The sequence below is a fragment of the Colossoma macropomum genome, unplaced genomic scaffold (genome assembly GCF_904425465.1).
Source record: "Colossoma macropomum unplaced genomic scaffold, Colossoma_macropomum, whole genome shotgun sequence".
Taxonomy (NCBI): Eukaryota; Metazoa; Chordata; class Actinopteri; order Characiformes; family Serrasalmidae; genus Colossoma; species Colossoma macropomum.
This window is the reverse complement of record NW_023494791.1, coordinates 45,752,009-45,769,671: the sequence shown is the minus strand read 5'-3', so window position 1 is coordinate 45,769,671 and position 17,663 is coordinate 45,752,009. Positions and strand designations below refer to the sequence as shown.

Sequence of the window (17,663 nt, the reverse complement as noted above, 5' to 3'; positions counted from 1 at the left end):
AGTTTAAAAAAATGATTAAAAGCTAAAGAGAAAATGAGACTCCTAACAACCACCTGGAAGACCTGGTAGACACCAAGACTGTCCATATCAGATAAACAGCACTTTATCATTTAGAGATAGGAGAGACTTAAACTCCACAACACTCTGGTGTTCTCAGAACGACGGACTGGCCACCCAGAGTCCAGACCTCAACATCACTGAATGTGTTTGGAATAACTTAGAGAGTGAGAGGCAGAAAATGCAACCAACTTCTAAGACTGAACTTTAGAGGTGTGGCTGCAGATTTCTTTCAGAAACCAAAATGAATGGAAACTGTAATAGCCAAAGATTGCACTCACTAAAATACTGAAAACGCAATATATTTTAGTTGCTCAAAAATGAACTTGTACTTAATGGCCGTTTTGATTTGAAATGAAATAACTGAAGGGTGGTCTCTGATTTCTGCACAGCACCGTAGCTAAAAAGAAGAAAGAAAGAGTAAAACAAACTGAAATTACTGTGTAATTATCTGAATTCATTAAATTACCAATATCCAAGTTGGAAAAAGCGAAAATAAAGAACATCTCATTTGCACAGTAACTATAATTACACAATTCAGCATTCTCTAAAGCTACATTAACCCCAAAACAGAGTAAGTATACATATACAGAGCAGAACTCAAAATCACTTCCCATTTTAGCCCTGGAAATGTAGAACCCCGCTGGGAGTTCCCATCAACACAGATAAAGGGAAAAGGACAAACCAGAATAAATCGGAATGCACGGGAAGGACTGGTTGTGTTTAGTCAAATATTAACTTTTTCAATGTGTGACAAAATACATTTTTTCCCCATTCCACACAACAACGAACAAGGCCATGTAGCGCAGGTAGCCACGTTCTGATCCGAAAAGAAAGTGCGACAGTCCTCTCTGAAAAGGCCAAACGTGTTCTCCATGTTGAATGCTAATATCACTTGCATAAGTTTAGAGATGTTAGTACTTTGTAGACAACGAAAAAAAAGCAAACTTACATTATGCCAAAGATAGAACACAAAATGAGAAACATATAAATTACATATATTTTTCATGTGAAGGATTATTTCCTAATCCTAGAAGAGTGACAAGCAGCATGATAGAGTATGGCAAAAAGTTAATTATTGTTTTTTTTTTTCCCCAGACTCCTACAATAAAAGTACAACAATTTATATACTGTAAGCTTAGATGGCATCGCCTGATCGCTCTTTTTTTCCTGGACACCATCTCCATTACAAATCTTAGGCATTTGCCTCTCCTTTGTTGAACACAAATGTGTCCTGTTCCACTTCAAGCATCCATAGCTAGAGTAGGGCATCTGCTCTACAGCAATTTCCTCCCCAAGACAGCTTAAGTATTACCTCTGAAAAATGTATTACACAACACAGCTGCTGGGTGGAGATTTTAAACGTGCACAGCTCTGAACTAAATTTCATCGGCTGGAAGCCACCCAATCAGGAGAGCCTGCGGCCGTTCTTCTCTTCCGATTGCCTCAATGAGAAGGTGTGGGTGTGGACGAAGAGTTTAGAGACGTTAAAGCATGGTTCGTTTGGGACCGGTGAAGTCTCACGTCAGCAACAGGCCAGAAATCACTGCCTCAGCACTTCAGTCCCAGTTCTCCCAGTCCTCGTCTTCAAACTAAAAGAAAAAAAATAAATAAATAACCATCTGTCTAGAGAACATGTTAAGCTATTCTCATTTGCTTATATGGGTGCCCATAAATGTTACTGTTATCATGATAAATTATGCTTTTCTGAGTACATCATGGATATTGTACAACTGCATCATAAAAAAGTTGACAGCCTGCACAAAACATCCAGCATATAACTGCATAGTAGCTGAATGAATAGCTGTCCGTTGTCTTTACCTTATTATTTTATTTTATCCAGCTGCTTGCAGTTCAGCTCTTAAACAGCTTATTTTTAGAAATTCTATACAAAAGACTACTTTTACTAGTTTTTCATGCTCAGTCAGTTCTTAAACTGCTATTTTGCTAGTGTATTTTCTCCTTTCCAAATGGCTTACAAACCTCAGAAAAATTATATATTGTGATACTACATGAAAATCTCTAGTATTACAAGAAAGTACTTTCTTTCCCATATTGCTAACTCCTAACTGCATACTCCTAAAATCTTCCTCTTTACTCTTAAATTCTCTTTGAATTTACAGCTAAAACAGTCCTCTGAAAATAAACATCATACAAACCTGTAAGTTCTAACTAAATTACATTTCATAATTTAACATCCTTGAACGGTAAAATGGTTTATAACGGGTGGGGCTGTACCTCTGCGGTGGCATCGACTTTAGACAGAGCCATCTGAACCTCCTCTTCCGTCATATCCAGGTCGAAGTCTTTCTCCCAGTCCTCACTTACATCAGTACTGGAACCTGCCGTAACACAGACTTTTACAGTAAATATACAATAAAACACCACAAACACTGGCTTTTATTCCTGTTACAGTACAGATTAACAGAAAAATAAAACTTAAAGCATTTTCTCAAGTATAAACAATCAGCCAAAACATGTTTGGCGTCCTAAAGTAAATAAACTAAAAACAGTAGCTGCAGCCATCACGCCTGAACTTTGCTACATCTATGCTAATAGCAAACTCCCACTCTTTGACTGAAATGATGTTGCATACAAGTAAGTACTATTAAACTTAAACCAAACGTATTCTACCACTGCCAAAACAGTCTAACTAGCAAACTGAACAAAGCTTGCTGATTTGTTTAGTGCATTTTGGTCAGATTGTCAAGTCTATCCGTCCATCATCTAAACCGCTTATCCTTCTGGGTCGCGGTGGGGTGCTGGAGCCTATCCCAGCTGTCATTGGGCGGAAGGCAGGATACACCCTGGACAGGTCGCTAGTCCATCGCAGGGCAGACAGACAGACATACACATTTGCACACACACACTCACACCTAGGGGCAATTTAGCATGTCCAGTTGGCCTGACTGCATGTTTCTGGACTGTGGGAGGAAACCGGAGTGATTGTCAAGTCTATTCAGACGGAATTAGTTTTTCCTGAGGAGATGGGGAAATGCAGTTATTACTGGCGTTTCTCAGAGATGTAAGATGTTACATGTTAGCGCACTCCTACATTAATAAAGATGGTTTTACCTTCTGTGAAACGAGCCATTAAAACAACATCAGGTTATATTAGTCCCGTGCCAATCGACAGGTCGGTGAAAAAGCTACCATGTTCTGTGGAAAAAGAGACACTCGAAGAAGTGTTTACTCGTGTTCTCTGACGACGCTGAAGTCAGCTTCTTGTTTGAATTTTCCCGTTCCACCTTAATTGTGCAGCAGTTTTTATTGTAACGCCTGAGGCACCATTTAAGGTGGAATGAGAAAATCTGAACAAGAACCTGGCGAATAGGAAGCCAACTTCAGCCTCGTTGTTTTCTGTGGCTAAAATCAGGCTGATGTGTAACGTTACTGTCCTGTCTCACATGCAAAAATCAGAACAGGTAAAAATTACGAGAAAAAAATGTGATTTTATGCGAAGTTATCTGTCTGACATGAATTCAGGCCAACGGTGACACTAATGATGCACTTAATTCACTTAAGTCAGAAAGGTAAATTGTTAGGGTAAACAAAATAACGGCTACATTGAATGTTGTAACATCTTTTCTACTCTTTTGTTGAGTAAAGGCGGCGCATACATCAAGTAGCCGCTCCATTTCTGTCATTTATATTGAGATATGACGTGCAAATCACTCATAAACACATTACAGACATCCTGAGATAAATTTTCATTATCCCACCCCCCCCATGGAAGTCAGAATAGGGCTTTATGCTGTCAATTCAGTGTCCAGCAGTGATAGCTCACATGTAGCCAAACGTAGGACAAAACGTAGCAGGTATGGAACCTTTTTGTTTACCACAGCAGTGATTTTTGAAAATCCCATTCATTTTTGTCCAGCTTAGACCCAGAGCTCCTAAAACGAGCATGACGCCGACTACAGAATGACAAGATAACTTCAGTGGTCTACTTGGTGTAAGGGTAAAACTGTGTATGCATGACTTTTTGCCCGACTATCACTTTTAAAGCTCTTGTCAGTACCATCAGTTCTGGGCTTGCTGCTGCAGGCTTGATCTCGGTGTTTTTTAGAGGCAGCTCTTGGATTTGTTTACTGAAAAACAGATTAATTTTTTTACCTCTTTTGAGTAGACCAAGACTGGTTTGCCTATAACTGAGCTGTAATAAACTTGCTGATTAAGTATTTACATGGCGATGTCATGGCTATGTGGTTTTCACACCATGACATTTAAATACCGCACACAAACCAAGTTCTGGTTTCAAGCCTGTAAGTTTCCTCTCTATGTCTTAAAGCAACAGTTCAGCTAAAGCAAACGTCAAATTTTGATCATTTTTATAGATAACAGTAAGTCATACGGAGTCAAGATTTGAGATTACTGAACACCTAAAAGCAGTCTGAGGGCAAGTGTGTGATGTATGCATGCAGTTTGTATGATACTAATATGTGCACATAAGTCTGCATTACTTGTTAGCTGCATTAGCCTCACAGCTCCAGTACTAAACTAAAATAGCAAACCTTGGACCCTATAAACATTTCGCCTGATCCAACCACATTTTGGGAGTGGAATTATGTGTAAATCTGATTAGTAGTTTAACTGTATTGCTTTGATCAGTTTAACTGCAATTATTATTATCCTACACTCTCTCACCTTTCTTGCCATTGTTGGAAGGCGTAGACTTGCCGCTGTCAGAGTTGAGCTCAAACACTCGGAGGTCTTGCGGTCCCTCCTCTCTGGTTTGTTCCGCTTTGGCAGTGCCATTCTCAGCGGGGGTCTGATCTCTTTCTGCCCCCAGGGAGGAGGTCTGCTCCGAGCCTGCCTGCTTCTCCTCCGCTCTCTCCAGCCGGGCCTCAGAGAGCTTCAGGGTGACCTCCTCCGCGGGTGCTGGCCTATTGGTACTCACAGGCTGTTCCGGATTATTTTCCAGCTGAGTGGGGAGACTGACACTGTCACTGCTGACAGAGGGAGTCACGTCAGACGCAGCATCAACAGGGGAGACTGCCGGCTCGCAGGGGGTCTCTATGGTTACGGTAGGGAGTTGGGAGTTCTCAAGAGGAGGGGTGAAGTCCAAGCGAGATGTAGATGTGGCCCCAAGAAACTCATCTTAAGAGATCATAATAGAATTGTGATTACATTATTAGCAAGCAAACAATTAGCATACAAAATCACTATTTACACTGGAGTACTTTTACCAGAGGAGGTTGTGTAAAGTAACTTGCCAGGATTGGTATGTGATAAAGCAGGGGTCCGCAACCCAAATGTCAAGAAGAGCCATTTTGTCCTTTCAACAAAAATTAAACCACCATGGGAGCCACAACATTTTATGTCCATCTGACCATCTTGGCTGTAAATATGTCTCAGTAGGACTAGTATAGGCTAAAAATATAATATAAATGAAAATGCAGACTCACTTTGTTCTGCTTTAAGCTTTATCTCAGTTATAGCTGCTTTTCTCACATCTCCAGCAGGACACATTTTGCAAAAGTAGAACAGTTTCTTGTAAAATGTCTCTCAACGTTCGACTTTCAAGGCTCACCGGCTTCTTGTTTGAATTTTCCTGTTCCACCTTAAATGTGCCTGAGGTGGCAGAACTGCCGCAACATTTAAGGTGGAACAGGAAAATTCGAACAAGAAACTGGCGAATGAAAAACTGACTTCAGCCACGCAACTTTAGTGTTTGACAGTTTCTCGTTGCAGATTAAACATGTCAGGTGAATAGGCAGTTATGCATTAACTCCAGTGTTTAGCACCATTTATTGTTAAACTGTGTTGAACGATGAGCAGAGCTTTATTTTACAGCAAAGGAGGATTATTTTATTTTTACCTAAAAATCTAATTCTGCTATGGAACCGCAACAGGGCAGTAAAAGAGCTGCATGTTGCTGACCCCTGTGATAAAGTAACTGTGTCATTTCGCAAATAAATTCCCAAACAGAACGGCAATAACAGACAACACCATTATCTTATGTATTGAAACATGCTTACTATTATTGAGGGAGCTCCGGGTTCATCCAATTAGTGAGGATCATTAATCCACTACAGATTCATACTGGATTAAAATTACTCCACAATTATTACAGTCAGTCTGTAAAACTACATATACTGCAGATTTATACTGGATTAAAATCAGGGATCACGTCAATAATCACCTAAATTACAGAATTTGCCCATTCGCTCCAATAGAGCTAAAGTCAAAAAGTTGTATATGACCCTGATTATATAAAAAAACAAAACAAAAAAAAATCCTGACCTGATTTAACTCATCAGTGAATTATCAGGTTTAGTAGGTGCAACAGAGCAATGAAATCAGCAGACTGTATTGGCGCTCAGTTCCTGACCCTGCTCTTTAAGGTTGATATGATGCATGCAAATATTCTGTCAGACTGCAGTACACTACAGGAAGTGTAGGGGATGATGTGGCTTCTGTTGGCTTGTTGCATAAAAGAGAAACACAGATAGGTTTTCAAATGATGTGGCACTATGACAGAAGCGAATGGAAACAGCAAAAGATATAAAATGATTGTTATGGTCATTAATCAAATAACATTTAATTGATTAATCCATTACAGTAACAATTCTTAGTGGCAGCCCTAGTCATTAATACCACACACATAATATTGCAACAGTGCTCTTGTTTGGGCGAGGAATTGCACCTCCACTCAACGTCTGTGAGGGGGGGGTGTTACACCACCACATGTGCATAAATTATCAGCTATAACTGTTGCTGTTAATCGCAATGTCGGACGACTTTAATATCTACATTTTCCAACTTATTAGGGAGACATTTATGGGCCATTGCGCACTCTAATTACATGGACGTGGGGAGTTGCCCCTTGGAACTTCATCTCTGTTCAGATGCATGACAAGAAGGAGTCTGTCTCATCGAACACAGCCAGCTGCAGCAGTGTTTCTGTGCTTCCCTCTTTGGAGGAAATAGATAAGAAATTCTGACCAAAATGTAAGATGCAGGCTCTTCACTGCCCTCTGGTGGAGTATAGAGTTCAGGCATATGATGGTTCTTACTACCAGAGACAAGCTAATTTTGCTTATCAAAAATTAATTTACTATTTGATTTTTCATGACTATTAGACAATTTAACATTCTGACTTATCTCTAAGTGAAATGTGACAAAGACTGTACCTTCCTCATCTTCCTCCCAACCCAAACTCTCTGACTGAGTGGTCTCCTCTGCTCGCCGCTTCAGAGCCACTCTCCTGGCCTCCTCCTGGTAAAACACACACACACACACACACACACACACACACACACACACACACACACACAAAAATAGTGTGTCTAAATCATTTCACACACACAAAGCAAACCACTGGCACGGAGTGCCTCAGACATGACAATCCTCCCAAAAATTTGATTTGCTTCCAGCTTCCCTTCTAAAGCTACTGGGGGAAAAATTTGCTGAGTGCACAGAGGAATCAAGGCCAACGCTTTATTAATGGAATCTGTTCTACAGTTCATGCCAACTCTGGATTTTGGCCACAAAGGCCTGCTGGAACTGGACCACCTGGGGCCACTTAACATGCTTCTGTACTATAAAGGCTACAGCGCATTTCCTGTTGTAAGCAACATTTCTTATAAAGGGATTGAGAGTAAAGGCTTAATGCTTGTGTTGGAACAGACTACTGTACTATGGTTCATATTAACAGCACAGGTCTACCTTTTAGCTTTATTCCGACTACGGGTGGGTGATATGGCAAAACGTTTTCATGATGCTCAATATGCTTCACAATATTTAGTTGTTATGATATTGGACATTTAGTAAGGTTTGACATTTTGCTCCTCTCCCAACACATCTGTGACAAGAAGAAATAAAAACAAAGCTAACTTTGATAAGATGGATTAAGCTAGAAATACCAGTAGTACCATTAAAGAAAATACCCAGAAAAGCATACTGCGTGAAATATGACATAATTGATCACAATAATGAAAATACTGTCATGTTGTCCATCTCTAACCCCAACTAGGCCTGGGTGATACGGCGATTGTAATCGGATATAACCAAGGATTGACAGGTGACACAATGGCAATGCTTAAAAAGTGATAAAATGTGTACAAATATAAATATATACACACATAAAGACAAAGAGAAGAGAGCACGAGAATTACGCTGTACCTGGTCCAACTGAAACACTTTGTAAAAGTAACGCTGCCAAAACTCAGAATGAGCCACAGCTGCTGGCACCTAAACAGGAAAACAGGAAAAAAAAACACAAAAATAAACAGATAAGAAATACATACATGGCTATTGGGTCTACGAACAACATCTGAAGAATTTTACACAATACTGCTGTCGAAAGTCTACTGTAATACCCAACTTTACTATCAAAGCCAGAAAATATATTTAATTTGTACTTTATGCTTGAGATTTAATCATCACTCAATCATTGAATTGCCTTGCACTAAAAAGCCTCAACTCAATTTAAGCTTTTTCATGAGATTTAAACATAAAATTGAATCATTTACTGATTAAGCTGGCAATCAGAGGTCAAATGAATAGTGTAATTATGTTGGAATTATTAAATAAGAAATACAGACAGTAAAGCAATTCAACGAAATGTCTAATCAGACAATAGCTCCATTATTTTATGGCACAGGAAATCACCCTTCTTTGCACTGCTACTAAAGAGCAAAGAGAAGGGGAACAACAGCAGCACTGTGCCAGTCTCTCAACAACAGACGTAAAACAGGCACTCAAAAACAGAGACATTAGAACATGCAGTTCAGTAAGATATGAAGATGGGAAATTTAGGTAAATGAACTATATAGGATGTATCATTACAGGTCAATTGATATTAACTTTTTCTCACCAATACCAAAATGGAGTAACTGAAAACATATAATTTGTTTTCCAATATCATTTGAAATCATTAAATGTCAAACGGTTTGGTTAAAAAGAGCCTTACTAACTATTACTACTCTCAAATATAACTGCTGATTAACAAGTGTCAGATTTCTTAAACTCAGAAACAGCAAAAACTCTGAAATTCTGTATTCTGGTCGGAACATCTCAATCTGCGTTTTGTAGGTTTGTAATAATTAGTCTGTATTTTGTTTTTCATCAGTTCTCTTCTCTTTAAATATGAATATTTTATTTGTGGGATTTTCATACATACCAATAAATCTGGAACCTCAATACAGGCTGCTTGTACTGTAAAAATAATATACTGACTGGACTGATAGGTCACCATTTTGGTGAATGGAAAAACAAATCATACCATTTTAGTGTAGAGAGCTCTGATGGAGGGGCTGTTGACCAGCAGGTCAGAGATTTCAGCTTTTTTCTCCTCCAGGCTGAAGCTGGAAAGCCAAGTGTCAAACTGCTCTGGAGGGCCTGAAGAAACAAACACCAGCTTCACCTCCACAATCCACAAACAGTTTCTCACATACGCTGCCATGAGCTGTTTCAGAAATCTCTACGCATCTCTCACAAGACAGACATTAGCACTTCTCTCAGGCTCTGTAAACTAACAAAAGGACCTAACAGCGCAAAACACTTTAAATAACTACTGAAACCATTTTAAATGCCAAGGATACTGAAGACTATGGCTGCACAATATAGACAAAAAATGCAAGGTGCAACTATCCTATTTCTAACTTTTAGCTTTAAAATATGATTCACTGTATTAAAGACCTTAAACAAATCTTGACGGTCTTCTACATTTATAACTATTTAAACCATTTTAACTGCACACAATTTGACTGCATACATGCACTGTTACCAAACAGCAACTTCACGTTGGCCTTTTTTCTTACCCTTTAAAGAGGTTACAGTGTGCAGGCCTGCAGTCATTCAGCAGACTTTTACTGTGCTCCTGCAGTTTTAACTGAAGTAACCCAATAAGCAGTTAATATAGCTTGTCTTAATCAATGTTATAATGGAATATTTTGCCTTTATTCAAAAAAAAAAAAAAGTAATCCTGCTTCAGTCATGTTCTAAGGGTTTCTTCATTCATCTTGCCCTTTTAAAAGGTATTTAAGACAACTATGTAATGATGTAAGCAGGGCTGAATCTAAACTCGGACCTCACTCCTGCACTCCTCTCAAAATCCATCCTGCATTTGGCCCACAATAACCTATACACTGACTTATCTACTGTCTCCATCTCATTACATAATGACTCTGGACAACAGAGAACAACAAAGATTTTCAAGATTAGAACTTAACCAAACAAGCAAGCCGGAGAGAATGTGAAATAAAGAAAGTAACAGAAACCTCATGGGGAGAAGAGAGAGAAACGTACCATCAGGTTCATTGCAGTATGTTGCAGGGTCTGCCTGTAAACTATACAGACGAGCCTAAAGAAAAACAAAACCCAAATTACTCAATGCAAACACTGTAGACTATGTTTATTCAAATCAAATCAAATCACGTTTGTCATATCACATTACACAGGTGCAAAAGTGAGTGAAAATCTAGGTGTGTAGCCCCCTTGTAGTATATATATATGAGAAAAAAATATACATATACACAATATATACATTAACATGCACCAGTATTGCACATTTCCAATGTACAGTTAGTGAGGCACACATATATATATTTGAGATGCAGGGCAGACAGGGGATAGAATACTGATATAGAAATCTGCCAGATTATACAACTCAGCAAATGGCCCAATAAAATAAATAACTGGTTTTATCGACATACTATGGTATACTATCCAGTGATAATCATACTGTCCCAAATTGTTTAAAAAAAAAAAAAGTGACAGTAAAAAGCCCACTGCTACAGTCACCCAGCTAAGCACCTGCCAGAACATGTTACCACAGTTATAATCTGAACGTGAAACAACAGTAGTGCTAGTGAAAACTGCTTTTCTGTTTAAATTGTAAGTTTTTTGTTGTTATTATACGAGAGGTCCTACCAATATAATACATGTATAATTGATAGAAAAACTGTGGTGAAACATTCACAATGTGTATTAATACTTTTTAAACATTTTCAGTATAACAATTTCTTGCCACATGACCACATCATGCAGCCAAGAGTTAATGGACCACCACAAGAGCTGTTAAAACAGTTCTCTGTCAGAAAGAGTGTGCTGGCTCAAACTGAATGGCCTCCAAACTGTTTACATACACCTCTTTAATCTGCAGACTGACCTTGCTGCTGTCATACACTTCTGTAGTGCCAGCTGGAGTGGCCACCAGCGTTATCACATCACAGTCAATGGTCTTATCAGGTGGAGGGGCGAGCGTGTCTGTGATCACTCCCAGTATATTGGAGATGCCTTTCTTCATCTTCTCTGTGGTCTCTGACGAGCCTTCCACCTACGAACATAGTACAGATTCAGGTTTTCAGAAGATCAACACAGGCATGACCCATTAAAGCCATCACTTTCTTTGTAAGTGTGTCAAAGGAAAAAACACAGACTTAAAGCTTACTGGAATAAGGACACCCAGTACAGAATATGTAGATTTCTTTGTATGTTGTGCCATAAATTTATAATTAATCAGAAAACACGAGCCATACCGCCAGTTTGTTCCTGACAGCACTTGCCGTCGCAACAATAGAACATGCAGTGTCATGCTGCACCACGTTGGAAAACTCTGTTAAATCCCGTTTGAGAAACTCGTATGCTTCAGATGACTGTAGAGACAAATAAACCAGTAGTTAGAAGGAGATTGGCATTGGCGCTCCGCAGTTGTAGACTGAGCACCAAAGATCAGAGTCAATATATCATGGTATCACACAACCTTGAGTGTATAATTTCGATTATACCACAGTTTTATTACTGATACTCCTGTACATACAGATGACCATTTGCATCAACTTGGTCCATTTAAAGTAAATAAATACAGGTTGGTCAATAATAGCTTGATCATTTGGAATTAAATTGAAAATAATTTTTAGCCAACATATTTAGTAAATTAGTTATTGTGCATCTCAGCTTCTCATTACTTGCTTTGTTTGCCTTTTTCGCAACGGCTGGCAGTCATTGCTAGGTTACAGGTGAATGAGGTGGAAACATACTTAAAGAGACTCGGCCAGAGCATTATGGCGTGATTCTGGCACTCATAGAATTTATACAGAGGTCAAACCTAACTGTGGTTCAATAGGTAATAACTGGATTGCTTCCATGATATACTAAAAAAATAATGACACCAAAAGAACACAGTTCTCAGAACATTATAAAAGCTCTGTGCACAACACATATTTGTTGAAGATGCTTTTTAAATCTGACACAATTCATGTCATTGCAAATTTCACTAGGCCTATATCCACAAGAAGCAAACTGTTGGCAGGTAGCCACACACCAGCAAAACAACAGTAAACACACAGTTTGGTGACTTGCCTTTTCTTAGCTACTAAAACTGGTAATTAACTGTGACAAAAGAGGAAAATGACGAAGCTGTGCTGGACTTTAGCCCTCTGTAAACGAGTGGACTTCTCTGGTCCACACTAAAATACTCACTCTGTCTTTGATGGCCTGGTAGCTTTGCTGTAGCCAGCCACCCCACCATCCTCCTTCCCTGTGATTGACAGACAGAGTGACATGCATTAGCCTCAAAATCAGTGCTTATATCAGATGTTTATGAAGATATACTGTAGGCTGTCACTGGCATAAAAGCAAGAAAAGCAAGAAATGCAAGAAAATCAAGGCTGAACAGCTGTTCAGTCTTTTCTAGCTGTCTGATGGCATGGTGCTCACCAATGACACTTTACTCAACACATTCAGGGAGGCACTGAATAATAATAAGTAGCTTTTCCAGACCCGGATTACACTCAAGCCTAGACTAAATGAGTTTTCAATGGCAAAACACCTTTAACATAGCAGTTTAGTCCAAGACTAGGCTTAATCCATGTGCAAAAATCCAGTGTTCTGATCAATTATGCTACCTTGTCAAAATGTCCTGCCATAACGCATATTTATAGGCAGATCTACAAAAAAACTCTAGGTAGATTATTCTGTTACCCAAAATTACCCTATCAAAAAATGCAACCAGCATTAAAACTACATGTAGGATAGTCTGACAGCCTCAGTCACCCCATCAGAAAATGCTACTAGCACTGAAATGTATCAGTGGGATATTCTGATATCTCCATATCAGAAAGTGTTACAAGCATTAAAAGAATAATTAGGCTATTTTGATCGCCTAAACCTCTCTAACAGGGAGTAAGTAGTAATATTAAGCAGAGTCTGTCCTGGATTAGCATTAGAAAAGACAATAAAACGTCTGAAACACTAAGTTACTACGCTGTACTAATGATACGCGCATGCTCGGTAAGACAAATTGTTAGGACCCCGGCCCTAAAATATTTTGATTATTTAGACACCCCTGAACCTAGACGTACAACTTGGGCTGACATTTCTTAAATGTCAAACGTCTTCACTGTTTTCTGTAATGAAAATGCAATGCATGAAACGTGATATTTCAGGCTTACATGGTGAGCCTGGAGACCAGCTACCGTTACACATCAGCAACATTAGCTAAATGTGTGACGTTAGCTTATAGGGCATATTTCGTGGACATGAATCAAGCCAAGTCTCCTACGAAACTTCAGTGTAAATGGTGAAAACCCAAGTTAGTCTAGTCCTGGACTTAATCTGGGTCTCGGAAACCGGCCCGTAGTGACAAAAATGCCTTCAAAAAAACGAAAAGCTGATAGAAAGCAGTTACCCTAACCTAGCTGGCGCCGCTAGTCTCTCAGTTAGGGGCACCAACGCTAAATAGCGCCAGTTAACATTGACAATTGTCAACTGTAACGCACGAAAATACACACCGTGGAGAGAAAAACATGGATTTACCACGTAATTTCCCAGAACTGTGCTGTATAAACCCGTTTATGACCGTCGCTTGCGCTGTAATCGTTAGCTTAGCTACAGACAGCACTGCGTTATTTTTGTAAACAAACCCGCTCCGCGTCTGCGGGACCACAAAGACAGCGACACCGACGCGTCGCTGCTCATCCTAAATCGTCCGGTTCGCTTCAGTCCGAGCATTACAGTGTATTCACGGTGGGCTGAACTGCAAAGACGAGCGTGTGAAATGTTTTATTTGGAGCATAAAAATAATTCAGAGGCTTAAAAAACTCACCCCTCCGCCATCTTCAGCGCATGACGTCATCGGCGTGTCGTTGTCGTCGTCACCCCGAGCCGTGTAACTGGAAAGCGGATTGCAGTAAAAGCCACAAAAAATGAGTAAACAAGTGCGTTTAATCCATTTCAACGGATTTTATACACGTTTAGAGGCAAACGCGTGCGACTGTGGATACATAACCGGACTTACATGAATAAAATAGATAGTTTCAGTAGGACACTACGGCGACTGACAAGGGTCAAACTTCTCACCAACGAAATCGACAGCCATGTACGTTACAGCAAGCGTTTCAGGTCCAGTGCAGTCCAGCACTACATAGATTCCTGTTTTCCTACTCTAATAATGACCCAGGTTCAGGAATAAAGGGAAATCCTGCAGTGGTTATGCAGGGCTTCTGGTCAAAAATTGAGTGCTATATTTTTGCAGAGGTTTCTTATTACACACTGCTAGTTTTCTTATTAGAGCTGAGTTTCTCAACCCTGGCCCTGGAGGCCCACTGCCCTGCACGTTTTAGTGTTATATGTGCTCCCAACACACCTGATCCAACTATTCAGCTCATTAGCAACCCCATACTGAGTTGAAGGGGGTGTGTTTTGAGTAGGACTGGGCAATACGACAATATACATCATTATGGTGATAAATTGTGTCACAATACAATGTGCTTTTCTGAACATATCGTGGAGATCTTCAGTAGTTGCAGAACACTGACCAACTGCATGTTTCATTGGAAAGACAGCAAAATTAGTCCAGTTTAACTGGACTTAGTGCAATACAGCCTGCCAAATATTGAGTAAAACTGTATGCCACCTCAGAGCAAGAAGGGCCTGGTCGTTATGTAGCAGCTAAACTCAATATTTAAGATATAATTTAGAGCCTAACAGGGGAACTTTTAAAAAACAGAATTGAAAAACTAATTGGGGCACAGCTTAGAAATTTTGCATGATTGCATGAATGAAACTGACATTTATGTTTCCTTCTTTTTTATAGAAATCCATGATATGACCAGACAGAGTCTAGGTGAGTTGGCGTGGAATACTTTTTGTCTACTATCTGATGAAAAGTATGGTTTAGACCCACCAATCCTTCAGAAGTAGCATTTTGCCAGAGGTGAGCAGAATTTTAGATACAGCAAAGGACTAGAGGTTGAAAACACTGGTTTATGCATTAGAGAACTGCTCTGAATTGACACTTAGGCTAAGTATAAAGGGGAGCACTTGATTATCACTCCAGAAATTTCCGCTACAGAGACATGGCCGTGAGTTTGGTTTGAGCTGCTTCAATGAAATAGGCGTGGAGGCCAGTTTTGGCAGCACTGCTCACAATGGGCTTGAGGAAGTAAAGCATGTTTGATAAGGGCGTGTTTACTTATTTTGCAGGGCATTTAAATGTTGTTAAGCTTATAAAGATTCTGTGCAATGAATGTGGACTATAGTAGGTGGGAAAAAACTGCCAACTCCCATAACACGAGGAGAAACTAAAAATCAGAGAAATGATTCTGAAATGGTGGAGGATGGGATTTTCTTGTTTAAAGACTAGGAAAGTAGGAAAATCCCTTTCCACGGTCTGCAGCTTTTGAGCTAGAACCACCAAACTTTACACAGTTGTAGAACATAAAGTGTAGATAGTTATGCTTGTGCTTTTTCTTTTTTCTCCACAATTTAGGCATATCTGAATCCACCCACTAGTTACGAATCCCCCAATCACATGATACCACTAGCGCTATACTCTCAGAAATAAAGGAACGAGACTGTCACTGGAGCTGTACCCCTCTTGTCACTGGGGTGGCACCCTCAAGGGTACATCTCAGTACCCTTACTCAGGGAACATAACTGTATCATGATCCACTGAAATGATATGCTCTAAGCTGTACTGACTCCACACACCCCATCTCGTCTCCAGGCTTTTTATTTTATTGTTCTGTTTTAAAACATATGGTTATGAAAAAGTACAAATACGTACTTTTCACCTGGAAAAACATATTTAAGGTGCACAATTGGACCTTAAAACCACTGTTGTACCTTTGAGGGAACATTTACATTGTTTGTACCTTGATGAACGAAAAATGTACCTGCACGGTATTTTTATTTCTGACAGTGTAGGAGGGCGAAAGCTAGCACAGACTTCATCTGAAACCTGTGAAGTGAGCCACCGCATTGTGTGTGCTTTTTTGAACCAGTCTGACTTACAGTGTTCACACAGTGTTTGTTCAAACACAATCTTTTCCCCATAGGAATGAACACCCTAGCAACCACCTGGAAATGCTATATAAACCCAATTAAGTTATTAAAAACAACCAACAGTGTTGTGCAACTTTAACTTCTGAAGAATTAATAGCTGACTTTGTCAAGCCAACTTAAAGTTCATTCCCTTTCTAGGTTGTAAATGATTACTTTTTTTGAGTAAGCACCCCAACACTGTTCCCTAGTGCGTATACCTATGTCACATATAATGCACATCTGAGTTAAATGTAGATAGCAAATTGAGCACCAACAGCAAAGTCGATCCACAAGCTGAGCCACTTTACTCTCATCACCCTGTTACACACAATCAGGTAATGAATTTGCCCATAATGGAACTGACAAGAGGAGTTTATCACGTCATTAGAATTCAGCCTGGTCCATATGGATGAAGGCCCTGATGGGGCCATTTTAACACCCACCTGAGCCCACTGCCCTCTGCGCTTTTCATATGGGCCCCCAAAGGGTGTGTATGCATATGTGAGTGAGTGCGTGTGGAGACGTATGTCGTGCGTGTGTGTGCGGTGAGCCCGTCCCAGCTGTGTTTTGCTCATCAGTATGCACAGTGTGTGAAAGAGGAAGCGTGGTTTAACAGTATGTTAAAAGGGTCAGCCTGCCGTTTCCATGAGGTCTCCCGTCTTTTAATTGAAGTCTCCCTGTATCCAGACGCCGCGCAATATGTGCATTTGTTACACAATATGTGCCCCCCCGCCCCCCAATTCCACTAATTGGGTCCTTCAGTTCCCTAATTAACTCAGTCAATCCGGCCTCGGGGCCACAGAAGGCTACACTCATTTCTTTATTGATCAGAGAGCCCTTTAACTAAACTTGCCATTCACTCTCATCAGAGGTTATTCTGGTATTGTCAACGGCCTAAAATGGACAAAAGCAAATAGGTTCAGTTTTAAAGCTGAAGTGCACACGTGCTAACATATGGTAGCTGTCCATAAAAACCCACCAAGTATCTCCATCCCTTTTCACCTCGTTTGAACGCAGTAGCTGCACTTTACCTTGTGTGAAAGTTAAATGATGAATGGCCCAATAGATCTACTTACAGAAGATCTCATTACATTTGTGCATACGTACATTAAAAGTATTTTATTTTGCATAGTGACATGATAGTGAAGCTCTATGCCATTTAAATGCCATCTATTCCCATCTTGATTTTGTGAAATGTTTGTTGTGAAACATACAGAAAGACATTAATCACTTTACTTAACATTACTTTCATGATATAAGGGGATTTTTCAAAAATGCGTAATCCAATATTTGAGACATAAACAAAACCATTCTGAGTAGTTTGTTGCATTGTA

At 39.7% G+C, this 17,663-nt stretch overlaps 1 protein-coding gene across 1 annotated transcript; it reads right to left on the bottom strand.

The window, feature by feature from the left end:
• Positions 1-493: 493 nt before the first annotated feature.
• Positions 494-14,177, bottom strand: bsdc1 (BSD domain containing 1). The gene is made up of 11 exons (XM_036575163.1): positions 14,111-14,177; positions 12,487-12,544; positions 11,544-11,660; positions 11,174-11,341; positions 10,312-10,366; positions 9,287-9,402; positions 8,185-8,253; positions 7,194-7,278; positions 4,705-5,157; positions 2,296-2,399; positions 494-1,649 (listed from the first exon to the last, which is right to left on the bottom strand). The coding sequence occupies exons 1-11, from the start codon at positions 14,119-14,121 to the stop codon at positions 1,617-1,619; spliced, it is 1,269 nt and encodes a 422-aa protein (XP_036431056.1). The 5' UTR covers positions 14,122-14,177; the 3' UTR covers positions 494-1,616.
• Between the last annotated feature and the right edge of the window lie 3,486 nt (positions 14,178-17,663).

Excerpts from the sequence above, each read along its gene's own strand:
- bsdc1 (XM_036575163.1), bottom strand. Across the intron at positions 11,661-12,486 it reads ACCAGGCCATCAAAGACAGA|TCATCTGAAGCATACGAGTT; the intron begins GTGAGTATTTTA and ends TTGTCTCTACAG. Across the intron at positions 9,403-10,311 it reads ATACTGCAATGAACCTGATG|GCCCTCCAGAGCAGTTTGAC; the intron begins GTACGTTTCTCT and ends TTGTTTCTTCAG.